Here is a 17405-nt window from a genome sequence, read left to right on the forward strand (position 1 = left end):
AAGCATGAATCACTCTAGATGTTTATTTACTTTTAATTATCAAATTCAGATCACGAGAGTCACCCGCGGTAAAGTTAAAAGTTGACACAAAACCGGCTGCAGTCGCTACATTGAGGAAGTAAAACAATCCGTTGAACCTAGAGCCCTTTATTCAGCAGCTATTCCATGAAATATCCCAGTAAACCCATTGAACCTGGCTGGTTTACCATTCATCCAGCACCATGCAAAGAATGACTAGCAGAAAATGCCAAGTAAGAACATACATATCATCCCAGTAGACACAAAAGGCTGGAGTAACTCAGCGGGATAAGCAGCATCTCTGGAGAGAAGGAATGAGTGACGTTTCGGGTTGAGACCCTTCTTCATATTTCATATCTTCCCAGTATGCAGCCTGCTTTGGCTGGTCATTTTCAAAAGTGGAAAATATTTTCTGCTGAAAATCCACTTTTAGCTATGGATTCCACAGCTAAAAGTGGGAAAATCCACTTTTATCCTTTCAGAATTTATAAAATCTAGTACAATAATAATTCAGGCAATTAAAAAACTAAAATTCCTAAGTAATTGTCCAAATTCAGATTATAGATGGTGTGAAACAAAATATTTCAACTATGCAGCATTTTTAATTCAGTTTAGTTAAGTTCAGAGATACAGCATGGAACTAGGCCCTTCGGCCCACCAAGTCCAGGCCGACCATCGATCACCCGCTCGTGTTCGTTTTAGGTTATCCAAATTTCTCGCCCACTCTCTGTACTAGGGACATTTTTTTATATAGAGGCCAATTAACCCGGAAATCCATTCATCCTTGGGATGTGGGAGGAAACCAGAGCACCCAGATAAAACCCATGCTGTCACAGGGAGAACATACAAACGTCGCACAGACAGCATCTGAGGTCAGGATGAATCCGGCTCTCTGGCACTATGAGACAGCGGCTCGACCAGCTACGACACCATGGTACCATTTTACGGTAGCCTAATTTGTTTTTGAGTTGTTTAATTTTATGCCAGTGGTGACATATTGGGTAGAATCCTCATTATGTCAAAGGGCCTTAGTTTTGTGTACTACCCCACTAATGTAGACACAAAAAACCTACACTGACATTATAGCGCAGAAGAAAGAAAATGCTTTTTTGTCAGATTGGGTTGTATCCTCGGAGGTTTGGAAAAGAGAGACCTGATTAAAACACAAGATCTTGAGGTGTCTTGATAGGAGGGATGAGGCAAAGATGTTTCCTCTTGTGGGGAGTCTAGAACTAAAAGGTCACTATTCAGAAATAAGAAGCTGCCCATCTACTAAGGTTCTAGTCTTTGGTACTCTCTCCCTCAAAGGGCGGGAGACGTTTACAAATCATTGTAATGCCGATTTTAGATCAATAAGGGATGAAAGGTTACTCAAAATAAACAAGAACATAACAGTTGAAAATTATAATTCAGATGAATCATGTTAAACAGCAGAGCAGCAATAGGGTCCAAGTGACCTACCCCCTGGTCTTAAAACACATGATTTAATGTGCTGATGTTCAGATTAGGCATTAAACCACCTGCCTTACTGACGGGGCCCAAAAATGTCACTAGATCAAAGAGCACAGGAGATTTCCCCTCATTCTGACTAATATTTACTAATCTATTGATAGAACCAAAAAATTATTCTGCTGCTGTTTGGGAGTGCTCTGTGTAAATTGGCCTCTAGATTTTAAAATTCCAAAAGATTTCATTGACTGTCGAGCACTTTAGGATATTTGGAATGAGACCAACAAAAGGCACCATTAAAATCAATCTCTATCCTTCCACTGTGTAAGCCAGGCAGATCGAGTAACAAGTACATGTATCCACACCACTGATGTAAACTTTTACAAAGTGATAAACAGTCAAAATTACAAGTTCTACATGTCAGATGGATAATGGTAAAACTGCAATATTAGCAATTTTACAGATGACAGCACTTGTCATTCCAAGATCTCTTATTTTTAGAAAAGTGAATGGTGAACACTCTTTGGCACAATACACCATGTCATTAAAAGTTAAACATGTGACCCTGCCAGCAGCAAACCTATCAAAATTTCCCGACTTAAAGATGACTTAAGTGCATCTGAGTAAAAATGTCATTTTACAAATATTTAAATCATTTATGCTTTATCAGAGGAAACACAAGTCTCTGCAATTCTTGCCAGATGCAATAAAAATTCCAATAAATACTCCATAGCCTCTCCACCCACAGGATTAGACAAATCAATCAAGTTGACAAGTTCAATAACACAAATGAACTGCACTTTTAACAAAGAGCAATAATGGCGAATGAAGCTGAGTTATGAAGCCTTTTGTCTGAAAAATTGCCTCCATCATGTCACAGGTAGGTAGCGTGGAGAAAGCAAAACAGAAACAGATGCTACATTTCTATAATCAATATGGACATTTCCACTATCGAACATATTCATGGGATGAGCTGAGTGAGATAGAGATACAGTTCGAGATCACACACAAGTATTTGCTGCCATCTTATGTAAATCTGCTTTGGAGGAAGAATTAAATGGAAAGAGAGCCCTCAGAACCTGCAGGTGGCAATGTTTTTTTTAAGCTAAAGGCTATCGATTACACCTGGTGTAGGTGGATGCTGGGAAAATCTTGGAGGTTCGCATAGGCATTGGAGCCTAAATCAGTCTCAAGGAAAGAAATGAAATGATGGACTAGCTGAGAGTTGACTTCAACAGTTGCCTTCTATGTCACTATGAAATTATGAAGATGATAAATCGTTATCGTTACTGAAAAAAGGAAAGAATGCAAAACCACTCCAGCCCAGGGTGTCACACAGGCAATAGTGTTGATTCAACGCATCTTTATTTAAACTTGAATTTTAAAGAAAACAAATATAGGACTTGGAAACATCAAATCAAATTGCCCAGTTACCCATCCCCAGACTCCTGCACCCTCACGTCTTTTAAATTCCTGGTGTGAAATATTAAGGGCGATTGATTCATAAATGATTGCGACATCACAAGATCTTAAGACATAGGAGGAGTAGAAGGCCATTCAGTCCGTCGCATCTACGCAACATTTGATCACGGCCAATTTATTTTTCCTTCTCAACCCCATTCTCCTGCCTTCTCCCCATAGCCTTTGACGCCCTTACTAATCAAGAAACTGTCAATCTCTGCGTTAAAAATACGCAATGACTTGGCCTCCACAGCAGACTGTCATACCTTCATAATTTCCTGATAGGGATGGTCTTTAATTGCAAGGTGACATTCATCAAACACCAGCAGGTTGATATTCGAGAGGAGAATGTAGCCTCTCTTCAATATGTGCAAGAAGATGTGGCAAGTCATAACTAGCACCTGTGCAAACACAACAAAGGGAAGAACAAGGTCAATCTCAGTGGATTTTATATTAAAAAAATCATTAAGCCCAATAAAGATAGGCTACTCGCTATGCGACACAAACCGCATGTCTCAATGCACTCTCACAAACTGCGCTCTCTCAAAAGTAAGATATCACCAATTGTATTGTGTTTTTATGGATGGTCCCAGAAACACTCAGGTCCAGACACACGAATAAAGAAATAACACGTGGGAATACCTGCTGTCCACTGAAGCGTTTATTCCATTCTTCCCATGTCCATGACTCAACGTTCTCCATAACAGAATACTCCCCAACCTTCAGATCAGAATGAGTCTTGACAGCTGCTGCTAGCTGAGCCACAGAGGATGCTAGGAAACAAAATCCCCCGTTACACAGTCCAGAAACACAAATATCATCTCTATTTAATTTCCCAACGTGCAGCTGTATAAGTCCTAGAGTCATATAACACGGAAACAAGCCCTTTGGTCCAACTCATTCATGCCGACCGAGTTGCCCCGTTTACATTGGTCCCCCCGATCACGTTTGGTCCACCTCCCTCTAAACCTTTTTTATCCATGTACCTTTCCAAATGCCTTTAAATATTATTATAGTACCTGCTTCATCTAACTCCTCTGGCAGCTCATTCCATATAAGCACAACCATCTGAAAGAAATAGTTTCTTATTCAATCTTTACGCACTTACCTGCTGAGTATGTCGTTTGGTTCTTGGTTCCCCTATTGTGGGGAAAAGGCACATGCGCTGATGATCAGCTAAACAATAACTTTAAGGAACTCTAACATTTTGTCAATGGGTCTGCAGAATATCGGCGTTAAACTGCCCTGAATGTCCCATGTTTAGTTCCAGTCTGCCAGCCAGCAATGGAGTCTTGTAAATGGAAGCAGCACTCCAAGATTACCCACTTTCTCTGCTTACAGCCAAAGATTACCCATGCCTGATCACTGTGCTTTGCTTTATATCTGTACATGTGTATCACTGATGCTCCCAAACTGAAATTAAGGTAAGAGTGGAAACATTTAATCGGAAACCAAGGGGCAACTTTTTCCATACAAAGGGTGGAGGGTATATAGAACGAGTTGCTAAAGGAGATAGTTGAAGTAGGTATTATAACATAATTCAAAAGACATTTGGGCAGCGATATAGAAATGGAACAAATGCGGGCGATCTTCTTGGTTGGCATGGACCATTTGGCTGAAGGGCCTGTTTCTGTGCGGTATGACACTAATCAACCGTGTTGGTGGCTTTGAAGACAATTAGGTTGGATGGGGCACGAATGATATGTTTCCTTCCCTGAAGGTTTCAGTTGTACTGAGCATTGCTGAGGCATTTTTTAAATAACTGAAACCAAAATTATAACCATTTTCATAGTTATCCATTGAAAGGGCTCCCAATATCCAGTTGAAAAGTGGTCGCTGGTCGGCGCGGACCCGATGGGCCAAAGGGCCTGTTTCCACGCTGTATCTCTAAACTAAATCTAAAGAACAGACTGTACAATTTAAACGTCATTTCAGAAGGTTGAAATGGCTGCACTACTATGTAAATGATACTTACTTGAACTAACTAAAAACACAGTCCTCGAGCCATTCTTGTTGAACTGTCCCCTGATCTGATGAGATAACTCCTTTGTGAGTAGCACTGCAATAAAAGTCTTCCCTGAGCCAGTATTTAAACAAACGATAGTATTATGTTCCAAAGCTGCTTCTAGAAGTTCAACCTGTAAAAGACAACAAATCTTTCAGTTTTGAAGCAAGATAATAATGGTGAAACTTTGTTAATACAATAATACAATACAATACCGTTTATTTGTCATTTGAACCTCACATGAAGTTCAAACGAAATTTGGTTTCTGCAGCCATACAAGAAAAGAACCAAGACACACACCAACACAATTTACACAAACATCCATCACAGTGAATCTCCTCCTCACTGTGATGGAAAGCAAAGTCTTGTCTCTCCCCTGCTCTCCATTCCTCTCTCGAAGTCAAAGTCAAAGCCCCCGGCAGGCGCAAGCAAGTCCCACGGCCACTTAAAGCCGCGCCGGGCGATGTAAGGCCCTGCTCCGGGTCCCAATGTTGGAGCCCCCGGCGGGCGCTAGCAATTCGCGGCTATTTAAAGCCGCGCCGGGCGATGTAAGGCCCCGCTCCGGGTCCCGGTGTTGGAGCCCCCGGCGGGCGCTAGCAAGTCCGCAGCCATTTAAAGCTGCGCCGGGCGATGTAAGGCCCCGCTCCAGGTCACTTTCAACCCCGCAATTCGAGCGGGAGAAGTCGCTGTTGCCAGTGCCCCGCAAAGCAGTCTCCCACCGGGGACCCACGAGCTCCCGGTGTCACCATCCACCGGAGTCGGGTCGCAGCAGCGTGCCACCGCAGCTCTCCAAGTCAAGTTAAGTCAAGTCAAGTCAAGTTTATTTGTCACATACACATACGAGATGTGCAGTGAAATGAAAGTGGCAATGCTCGCGGACTTTTGTGCAAAAGAGAAAACAAGAAAACAACCAAACAAATTATAAACACAATCATAACACACATATTTTTTTACATAATAAATAATGGAAGGAAAAACGTTCTGTAGAGTTAGTCCCTGGTGAGATAGGCGTTTACAGTCCGAATTGCCTCTGGGAAGAAACTCCTTCTCAACCTCTCCGTTCTCACCGCATGGCAACGGAGGCGTTTGCCTGACCGTAGCAGCTGGAACAGTCCGTTGCAGGGGTGGAAGGGGTCTCCCATGATTTTATTTGCTCTGGAGTTGCACCTCCTGTTGTATAGTTCCTGCAGGGGGGCGAGTGAAGTTCCCATAGTGCGTTCGGCCGAACGCACTACTCTCTGCAGAGCCTTCTTGTCCTTGGCAGAGCAATTCCCAAACCAGATGGTAATGTTCCCGGACAAGATGCTTTCCACCGCCACTGCGTAGAAGCACTGGAGGATCCTCGGAGACACTCTGAATTTCCTCAATTGCCTGAGGTGGTAAAGGCGCTGCCTTGCCTTACTCACGAGTGCTGAGGCGTGTGATGCCCATGTCATATCCTCAGAGATGTGGACTTCCCAGATATTTAAAACAGTTTACCCTATCCACAGGATCCCCGTTTATCCTCAATGGAGTGTAGGTCCTCGGATGATGTGCCCTCCTAAAGTCCATGATCAGTTCCTTCGTTTTTTTGATGTTCAAGAGGAGGCTGTTATCCTGGCACCAGAGTGCTAGATCAGCCACCTCCTCCCAGTAGGCCTTCTCATCGTTGTCTGAGATCAGGCCCACCACCACAGTGTCATCAGCAAACTTAATTATTGAATTGGAGCTGAACCTAGCCACACAGTCATGTGTGTACAGGGAGTACAATAGGGGGCTGAGGATGCAACCCTGGGGCGATCCTGTGCTCAGGGTGAGGGACTCCGATGTATTCCCTCCCATCTTGACTACCTGGGGCCTGGCGGTGAGAAAGTCCAGGACCCAGGCACACAGGGAGGTGTTGAGCCCCAATTCCATTAGCTTCCCGGCCAGTCTGGTGGGGACTATCGTGTTGAAGGCTGAACTGTAGTCTATGAACAGCATCCTCACGTAGCCCCCTTCTGGCTGTCCAGATGGGAGAGAGCGGTGTGCAAGACCTGGGAGACCACATCGTCCGTGGACCTGTTCGGACGGTATGCGAACTGCAACGGGTCCATGTTCCGAGGGAGGAAGGCGCAGATGTGATTCTTCACCAGCCTCTCACGCTCCGAAGCTGGCCAGCTCTACGATGGTAGGTCCGCAGCTCCGCAGGCTCCGTGACTTGAGCTGTCGTTCTGGTTGGAGGCCGCACCACGGTGCTAGGCCCCAACGGCAACGGAGACCCGACACGGAAAAGGTCGGGTCCCATACAGGGAAGAGATCTAAAAGTTTCCCTCCCCCCCCCCCCCCCCCCCCCCCCCCACACACATACACAGTCAAAAACCCACCACAAACTTTACACTCTACAGGACAATAAAATAAAAAAAGACAGACAGACTGCAGAGGCCGCTGCGATGTCGGTCACGCCGCCAACCCATGATGTACTTTCCATTCTCGGCAGTGATTCCTTGGTTGAGTTCAGTACACTTTAGTTTATTGTCACGTGTACCAAGATACAGTGAAAAGCTTTTGTTGCGTGCTAACCAGTCAGCAAAAAGACAATACATGACTACAATCGATCCATTTTCAGTGTATAGATACATGATAAAGGAATCACGTTTAGTGTAAGGTAAAGCCAGCAACGTCCGATCGAGGATAGTCTGAGAGTCATCAAAGAGGTAGATAGTAGCACAGCACTGCTCTCTGGTTGTGGTATGATGATTCAGTTGCCTGATAATAGCTGGAAAGAAACTGGTGGTGTGCATTTTCACACTTCTATACCTTTTGCCTGATGGGAGAGGGTAGAAGAGGGAGTGGCCAGGGCGCAACAACTAATAATTAAATAACTAACAGTTGGCTTCCCAAGCCATACTGAAGCAAGAGTCAGAATTACCAAGTCCTTTTGGTCATGGTATGCATTGTGGCTGAATATAATCTTACGCCCAAGCATAGTGTACGTTCAAACACCATTTGGCCTTGTTTCTATGCTGTACCATTCTATGACTATCAAATAGTAGTTTGGCTTACAATGACAGTACTAAATGGATTGCAACAACTGTGTACAGTTCTGGCCGCCACATGGGAAGGATGTGATTGCACTGGAGTCTCAGTCATGGTCATAGGGCACAGAAACAGGCCCTTCAGCCGACCAAGATGCCTCATCTATGCCAGTCCCACCTGCTCGTGTTTGGCCCATATCCCTCTAAACATTTCCCATACTTGTACCTGCCCAAGTGTCTTTTGAATGCCGCTATAATACCTGCCTCAGCTACCTCCTCTGGCAATTTGTTCCACATACCCACCACCCTCAGAGTTAAAACTTTGACCCCAGATTCCTATAAAATATTTTCCTTCTCACCTTAACCCTATGTCCTCTGGTTCTTGATTCCTCTACTCTGGTTAAAAGTTATTTATTCACTAACACCGAGATGAAGATTCTTGATTCTCCTACTCCTGGTAAATGCGGGTACAGAGAAGTTTAGCTTAGTCTAATTTATTATTGTCATGCGTACCATGGTATAGTGAAAAAAAATTGTATGTACTGTCCATTCAGCAAAAGGACTACACAATTTCACCAAGGTGTCAACTGTGAAGAGTTAAGTTGAGGGAAGATAAGATACGTTGGGTTTATGTTCTTTGGAACAGAGGAGGCTGAAGGGGAGGAGATGATTGAAGCTGTAAAAAAAAAATTATAAGAGGCTTTCATGGGTAGAAATCTTGAGTTACTCCATCTAAATCTAAATGGAATCTAAAACCAGCAGACATGGATTTAAGGCAAGATCTAGATGATTTCGAGGGTATCCATGCAAGATGTTTATTTTGCCTCACGAGTGGTTAGAATCTGAAACACGGTGCCTGTGGGGCAGAGATTTTGAACATTTAAGTATTTAGACAAACACTTGTATTACCGCGGCATGGAAGGCTATGGGCCGGATGCTGGAAAATGGGATAAGTATACTTAATGGACACGGTAGGATGAGATGTTTCAATGCTGTACGACGTTCTGACTTTGAAGTCCCACTAGCTCTGGTGGGATGCAAACTCATCTCCAGGCCAAGAATCAATGACTCTAGATACCAGTCCAGTTCCATATCTACAATGCTAATGGAAAAGGGGAACGTGGAACAAAACAAAGTCTATAATTTAACTTGTTTTGTCTGTCCAGGGCACCAGGTTTAAGGATTGGTCTTAGCAAGTTCAACAAGGGTTTCATGCTTTCCCCATTCTATTTTGCATCGTTTACATTTGACATCAAACAACACATACCTGATATTTCCGTGGTGTAAAAATGTTATCATGGATAGCTTCCTGTTGCCACGGCAGTCCAAAAAAAGGGCCCATTGGTGATGAAGCAGGCGTCATGAGCTGTAATCCTGCCATGCTGAGATTTCACAATACAGGTCCTCTCATACATCCAGTGTTTCTGTCATTTCATTTGTTCCAGCAAAGACTAAGGGGGTAACCATTCAGAACAATGAATCATCCAGTGTCAAAGAAAACCTCTTTACAATCCCAAAACATGATGTGCCAGTGCAAACTTCAAAATCGACTAGTACCACTTTATTTGGACATAGAGCCATACAGCAGGTCCTTTGACCCAACTCATCCATGCCGACCAAGATGCCCCATCTAAGCTGGTTTCATTTGTCCCCGTTTGGCCCATACTGCTCTAAATCTTTCCTATCAATGTAGGCCAAGCGTCTTATGAATGTTGTTATAGTACATGCCTCAACTACCTCCTCTGTCAGCTCATTCCATATACCCACCATACAATCAGTGAAAAAGTTGTCCTTCAGGTTCCTATTAAATATTGCCCTTCGCACCTTAAACCCGTGTCCTCTGGTTCGATTCCCTTACTGTGGGCAAAAGACGCTCTGCATGTACCTTATCTATTCCTCCCCCGATATTTTTTTTAAAATTCACCCCTATAACTCCTCAGCCTCCTGCGCTCCAAGGAATAGTCTGCCCAACAGTTCCGTAAAGCTCAGGCCCTCGAGTGCTGGCAATATCCTCGTAACTCTATACGTTGGTTCCAAATGTCTGATCAGAAACATAATTAGAAGTATGCTATTCATTCACACAAGCTTGCTCTGCCATTCAGTAAGAGCATGGCTGATCCAAGGGATACAAAAAACTGCAGATATTGGAATCTTGTGCAAAACACAGTGTTGGAGGAACTGTTTGGGACCCTTCTTCAAACTGAAGAGGGTCCTGACCCGAAAAGGTGCCTATCCACATCCTCCAAAGATGCTTCCTGCCCCGCTGAATTCCTCCAGCACTTTTGTGTTCTATGGCTGATCTAACCTTGGCCTCAACATCATTTTCCCCGCATTCTCCACATACCACTTGATAATCTTTGGCACAGAGATCATTTTTCTGTCCTCTCCCAATATCTCTTCTCACTGGTAATTTAAAATTTCCAGTCTTTACATTCAATGACCATCTCCACAGATCTCTGGAGAGTCCTTTAAAAAAAAAATCCTTAATTTGCCAGGAATTCAGGTCGAGTTAAGCCTGAAGAAGGGCTCCGACTTGCAACGCCAGCTATACATGTTCTCCAGAAATACTGCCTGACCCGCTAAATTACTGCCTGACCCGATAAACCAGCATCTGCAGCTACTTGTTACCACAGTTGTTTACTTCTGGTGACATGGGTTAAGTCAGAAACAAAAAAAAAACAGCAGCATAACTTTCCAGGGCATGGATATGATTTTTGCCCAGATTTCTTGTCAGTTCCTGATAATGACACAACAGGGGTGACTTTTAAAAGTACCATCATAGTGTCAGTTACAGTACAGAGACAACGAAATTTAAAATCTAGAAAACCCCACGCAAACGGGGAAACGTGCAAACTCGGTAAAACAGCACTTCTCAGGATCGATCTCCGGCGCTGTAAGGCAACTCTACCGATGCGCCACCGTCATCTAGTACCATCATTGTTAACCTTGAAAAAAAATCTAAAATTCCTTCTAGCATTCCTGACACAGATGAACCTCATCTACTGTAACCATTCATAAACTTATACCATTTATAACCACAAATAAACTAGCAAGGTTACATCTGGATTTTCAGGATCTTGTTAGTTGATATCAAACCAAATTATTGAGCTGAAACATTTTTGGTTTGTCAATGAGTGAATGCTCCTGAGAATGTCCCAGAACTCAGCTGGTTTCTGTAATTGTACGAGACAGTGAAAAAGTGGGTCCCTTTTCTGCTCTGCCTCCCACTGCACGAGTCATTTAACCCTACTGCCTAATCGCCACAACTTTCATCTCTCCTCGCAGGGCGTTTGATGACCATGTGGACTTTAGTAAGGCATTTGGCAAGGACCGCATGGTAAGCTGATCCAGAACGCACCTAGGGTCCAAGGTGAGTGGCTAATTGGATCCAAAAATGATTTTCAATAGGAGGCAGAAGGTAATGGCCTAATGGTGCATTCTGATTAGAAATCTAACACCAGAGCTACACAAGGGATCAGTTGATCCTTGTTCTTTGTGATATGCATTAACAACTTGGATATGAATGTAGGAGGCATAATTAGTAAGTTTTCAAGTGATACTGTGTGAACTGTGAGGAGGATGCTATAAGAATGCAGGGTGACTTGGACAGGTTGGGGGAGTGGGCAGATGCATGGCAGATGAAGTTTAATGTAGATAAATGTGAGGTTAACCACTTTGGTAACAAAAACAGGAAGGTAGATTACTATCTAAATGGCATCAAGTTGGGGAAAAGGGGAAGTACAACGGGATCTGGGGGGTCCTTGTTCATCAGTCTATGAAAGTAAGCATGCAGGTACAGCAGGCAGTGAAGAAAGCGAATGGCATGTTGGCCTTTATAACAAGAGGAGTCGAGTATCGGAGCAAATAGGTCCTTCTGCAGTTGTACAGGGCCCTAGTGAGACCACACCTGGAGTATTGTGTGCAGTTTTGGTCCCCTAATTTGAGGAAGGACATTCTTGCTATTGAGGGAGTGCAGCGTAGGTCTACAAGGTTAATTCCCGGGATGGCGGGACTATCATATGCTGAGAGAATGGAGCGGCTGGGCTTGTATACTCTGGAGTTTAGAAGGATGAGAGGATCTTATTGAAACATATAAGATTGTTAAGGGTTTGGACTCGCTAGAGGCAGGAAACATGTTCCTGATGTTAGGGAAGTCCAGAACCACGGGCCACAGTTTAAGAATAAGGGGTAAGCCATTTAGAATGGAGACGAGGAAACACTTTTTCTCACAGAGAGTTGTGAGTCTGTGGAATTCTCTGCCTCAGAGAGCGGTGGAGGCCAGTTCTCTGGATACTTTCAAGAGAGAGCCAGATAGGGCTCTTAAAGATAGCGGAGTCAGGGGATATGGGGAGAAGGCAGGAACGGGGTACTGATGATTGTGGATGATCAGCCATGATCACATTGAATGGCAGTGCTGGCTCGAAGGGCCGAATGGCCTACTCCTGTACCTATTGTCTATTGATACAAGCAGTGTGGGGGGTAAAGAAGGTTGTTTAAGGTTAAAGAAGGATATCAATAAGGCAGAAAGTGGGGCAGGTTTTAGGCAGATGGAATTTAATTCCGACAAATGGGAGGTCAAAGATAGTTACTGCATTTATAGTAAATGGTGGGGCACTGAGAAATGTTGATAAACAGAGGGAGTTGAGGTTTCATGTGGCAACATAGGTAGACACATGACATGGTAGCCTTCGTAGTTTGAGCATATAAAACAAAAGTCAGGATGTTATTTGACCACTTTACAAAAGACTGGTCAAAGGAGATTCACCAGGATTGAGGAGAGGACCCGAGATTCGCCAGGATTGAGAGGTGTGTGTGTGAGATGTTGTTGGGAAGATATTTTCCTTGGAGGGGGAGTCTAGGGGCATGTTCTCAGGATAAAAAGGTCCACATTTAAGACTAAAATGAGGACTTCTTCTCTCAATCCTTGGAACCCTCTACCCTAGAGAGCTGCAGATGTTAAGTCGTTAAATAAATTGAAGATTGAAAGAAAGATTTTTGAATGTAGATCTATCAAAGATTATGGGATCAGGCAGGGAAGTGGAATTGAAGCCAACAATCACATCAGCCAAGATCTTATTGAATGCCTAAACATGCTTGAGGGACCAAATGGACATTCCTGTTCCTATTTCTGTGTTCCTGTGCAATTTTCAGACAGAGCCTCTAGGGTACAAGTGACATGAACTCCAGCTCTTTTTTCAACTTTACCAGTATTTTCTTTAGCTTTTAGCATTCCATTATTATTTATGCAAGAACGAAAATCTTTCTGGACAGGATCAATCCAATTATACATGCTAGAAACTACTGTTGTGATAACTGAGAGCAGACATCAATATCTAGTATTTCTCGTGCTTTTTAATGAAGCGACCAATCCGCCAATTAAATAAAACTTGCATTGCGATAATAGAGAAAATGCTGCACAGATGTGTTGAGTAGTTCTCTAATTCTGATTGACAGTATTTAAAAAAAGAAAATATGGAACAATGTCACATGATCGAGACACAAGACATTGCAGAGTCTGAAATCTTGAGGAAAACACAGTGTTGGAATAATTCACCGGGTCAGGCAGCATCTGTGGAGCGAATGGACTGATCACACTTCGGGTCAGGATGCTTCATTAGACTGATGCAGTGGGGGAGAGGAGAGAAAGCTGAATAAGAGCTTTGGCAGGGACAAAGCCTGGCAAGTGATAGATGGAATATAGACACAAAAGACTGGAGTAACTCAGCGGGTCAACCAGCATCTCTGGTGAAACGGTGACATTTCGGGTTGAGACCCTTCTTCAGATTGATAGGTGGATTCAGGCAAGGGGTATTTTGATTGACAGACGGGTGGAGCAAGCAACAAGGTTTTGAATACACACAATAATCAAGCTTCTAGAAATAATCAGGATAGGTAAATATGTACCATCTCTTAAGAATAAGGTGCAAGTCATTTATGACCAAAACTCCTTCTCCTAGTCATAACCACCTACCCCTTATTCTCAAACTGTGGCAGATTCCTCACTCAAGGAAAACATTCTCAACGACCATTACGTTCTTAGACAATAGACAATAGGTGCAGGAGTAGGCCGTTTGACCCTTCGAGCCAACACCGTCATTCAACGTGATCATGGCTGATTATCCCCAATCAGTACCCCGTTCCTGCCTTCTCCCCATATCCCCTGACTGCTGTTTTTACGAGCCCTATCTAGCTCTCTCTTGAAAGCATCCAGAGAACTTGCCTCCACCGCCCTCCGAGGCAGAGAATTCCACAGACTCACCACTCTCTGCGAGTCAAAAGTGTTTCCTTGTCTCCGTTCTAAATGGCTTACTCCTTATTAGAAACATAGAAACATAGAAATTAGGTGCAGGAGTAGGCCATTCGGCCCTTCGAGCCTGCACCGCCATCCAATATGATCATGTATCCCAACTCAGTATCCTGTACCTTCCTTCTCTCCATACCCCCTGATCCCCTTAGCCAGAAGGGCCACATCTAACTCCCTCTTAAATATAGCCAATGAACTGCCTCAACTACCCTCTGTGGCAGAGAGTTCCAGAGATTCCAGAGAACTCTGTGTGAAAAAAGTACTTCTCATCTCGGTTTTAAAGGATTTCCCCCTTATCCTTAAGCTGTGACCCCTTGTCCTGGACTTCCCCAACATCGGGAACAATCTTCCTGCATCTAGCCTGTCCAACCCCTTAAGAATTTTGTAAGTTTCTATAAGATCCCCTCTCAATCTCCTAAATTCTAGAGAGTATAAACCAAGTCTATCCAGTCTTTCTTCATAAGACAGTCCTGACATCCCAGGAATCAGTCTGGTGAACCTTCTCTGCACTCCCTCTATGGCAATAATGTCCTTCCTCAGATTTGGAGACCAAAACTGTACGCAATACTCCAGGTGTGGTCTCACCAAGACCCTGTACAACTGCAGTAGAACCTCCCTGCTCCTATACTCAAATCCTTTTGCAATGAAAGCTAACATACCATTCGCTTTCTTTACTGCCTGCTGCACCTGCATGCCTACCTTCAATGACTGGTGTACCATGACACCCAGGTCTCGCTGCATCTCCCCCTTTCCCAATCTGCCACCATTTAGATAATAGTCTGCTTTCCCGTTTTTGCCACCCAAATGGATAACCTCACATTTATCCACATTATACTGCATCTGCCAAACATTTGCCCACTCACCCAGCCTATCCAAGTCACCTTGCAGTCTCCTAGCATCCTCCTCACAGCTAACACTGCCCCCCAGCTTAGTGTCATCCGCAAACTTGGAGATATTGCCTTCAATTTCCTCATCCAGATCATTAATATATATTGTAAATAGCTGGGGTCCCAGCACTGAGCCTTGCGGTACCCCACTAGTCACTGCCTGCCATTGTGAAAAGGACCCGTTTACTCCTACTCTTTGCTTCCTGTTTGCCAGCCAGTTCTCTATCCACATCAATACTGAACCCCCAATGCCGTGTGCTTTAAGTTTGTATACTAATCTCTTATGTGGGACCTTGTCAAAAGCCTTCTGGAAGTCCAGATACACCACATCCACTGGTTCTCCCCTATCCACGCTACTAGTTACATCCTCAAAAAATTCTATAAGATTCGTCAGACATGATTTACCTTTCATAAATCCATGCTGACTTTGTCCAATGATTTCACCACTTTCCAAATGTGCTGCTATCCCATCTTTAATAACTGACTCTAGCAGTTTCCCCACTACCGATGTTAGACTAACTGGTCTGTAATTCCCCGTTTTCTCTCTCCCTCCCTTCTTAAAAAGTGGGGTTACGTTTGCTACCCGCCATTGCTATTCTTAAACTGTGGCCCCTGGTTCTGGACTCCCCCAACATCGGGAACATGTTTCCTGCCTCAAGTGTGTCCAAGCCCTTAACAATCTTATATGTTTCAATGAGATTCCCTCTCATCCTTCTAAACTCCAGAGTGTACAAGCACAGCTGATCCATTTTCTCAGCATATGATAGTCCCACCATCCCGGGAATTAACCTTACGCTGCACTCCCTCATTTTTTCAATGAGATTGCCTCTCAATTTCCTAAATTACACAAACTGGAGTACCTGCCTACTCAAATCGCACTTTATACGACAAGCACGCCACCAGTGTGGTACCAGCCTGGTAAATTACCAGTGTACTCTTTCTATGGGCTGGATGTTTTGTGTTAGACAAGGATGACAAAATTGTACACAATATTCCAAGTGTAGTCAACTAAGGCTGTATACAATTAGATATATTTTCCGCTGTAATCAAATCATCGCACAATAAGGCCATTGGCACTCCTAAACATTTGCTGCACCTGTACATTGGACTTCTGTGTAGAAGTATGCCCAGGTCCCTTTGAAATCAACACTACCCAATCTCTCACTATTTAACAAATGCTGCTTTCGGTTTTGTGCCCCACAATAAATTATCTCACATTTTTCAACATTATATCCCATCTGCCATATCCTTACCTACGTACTCAGCGGTATGGGGGGAAACTGGCTGCATTCCTTGTCATCTTCAACATTCCATTAATTTTTGGAATAGTTTAGTTCCCACAATTTAGAAGGCAGCAAATGTAAGCCCACCATTTAATAAGGGAAAATAAAATTAGTAATGGTAAAGCTGACAGCAGCAGTGCAGATAACCCTGTAATCCATTATTAAATAATCGGTAACTGGTAGAAAGTAATAATAGGCCCAGATTTATCAAAGAGAAAATGGTTGACAAATGACTGAAATGTATTTTAAGATTGTAACTAGTAGGATAGGGGTTGACTAGTGGATATGGTGTGTTTGGATTTTATAAATGGCAAAATTAGAACACATTAGAACATTAGACCACATGGGATTGGTGGCAATATAGAACAGAACTGCATAGGAATAGAGTGGAATGAGAATTGGTGGTAGTCCATAGGAATAAACAGGTCAATTTTACTTTGGGCGACTAACTATTTGGACTGTTGCTTGAGCTCTCACCTGTCAACAATTCACACCAATACTTGGATGAGGGGACCAAATATATCCAAGTTTGCTGGTGATAGAACGTTGGGTGGCAACGTGACTTGTGGGAGATGAAGAGAGAATTCAAGGGATAGGTTAGGTAAACGGACACATTGGGTAAACAAAAGCACAACATTAATGTGGGCACAGCGGGCTAATTATGTCTCGTCTTTAATTGGAAAGAGGATTTGAAAACAAAGGAAAATTGCAATTACACAGGTCCCCAATGAGAATGCACCTAGAAAACAATGCACAGGTCTGGTCTCCCATTGAAACGAGGATATATTTGTGAGTGAAAGAGTACAGTAAAGATTCACCAGACTAATTGTTGGGATTGGATGGGTGAGTGGAGGTGAAATCATCTTAGGAAGAGATGAAGTATACTGGGCTCAGATGCTCAGGTTGAGAAGTATGGAAGCTAATCTCATTTAAATGTGCACAGTTCTTACTGGATTTGAGGGAAGGGTTTCCTCAGGTTGGGATTTCTCAAACCAGGTACAG

General features: G+C 43.5%; 1 protein-coding gene across 1 annotated transcript in view; it reads right to left on the bottom strand.

Moving 5' to 3' along the window:
* dicer1 (dicer 1, ribonuclease type III) overlaps window positions 1-17405 on the bottom strand; it is a 114298-nt gene that overhangs the window by 63000 nt on the left and 33893 nt on the right. The window contains exons 4-7 of the mRNA XM_055640240.1: window positions 9197-9380; window positions 4904-5066; window positions 3571-3701; window positions 3195-3329 (exon numbers count right to left, since the gene is read on the bottom strand). Of these exons, the coding sequence (XP_055496215.1) occupies window positions 3195-3329; window positions 3571-3701; window positions 4904-5066; window positions 9197-9310 (543 nt within the window). The 5' untranslated portion in view covers window positions 9311-9380. The remainder of the gene's footprint in view (window positions 1-3194; window positions 3330-3570; window positions 3702-4903; window positions 5067-9196; window positions 9381-17405) is intronic.

Source organism: Leucoraja erinacea, chromosome 9, assembly GCF_028641065.1.
Source record: "Leucoraja erinacea ecotype New England chromosome 9, Leri_hhj_1, whole genome shotgun sequence".
NCBI lineage: Eukaryota > Metazoa > Chordata > Chondrichthyes > Rajiformes > Rajidae > Leucoraja > Leucoraja erinaceus.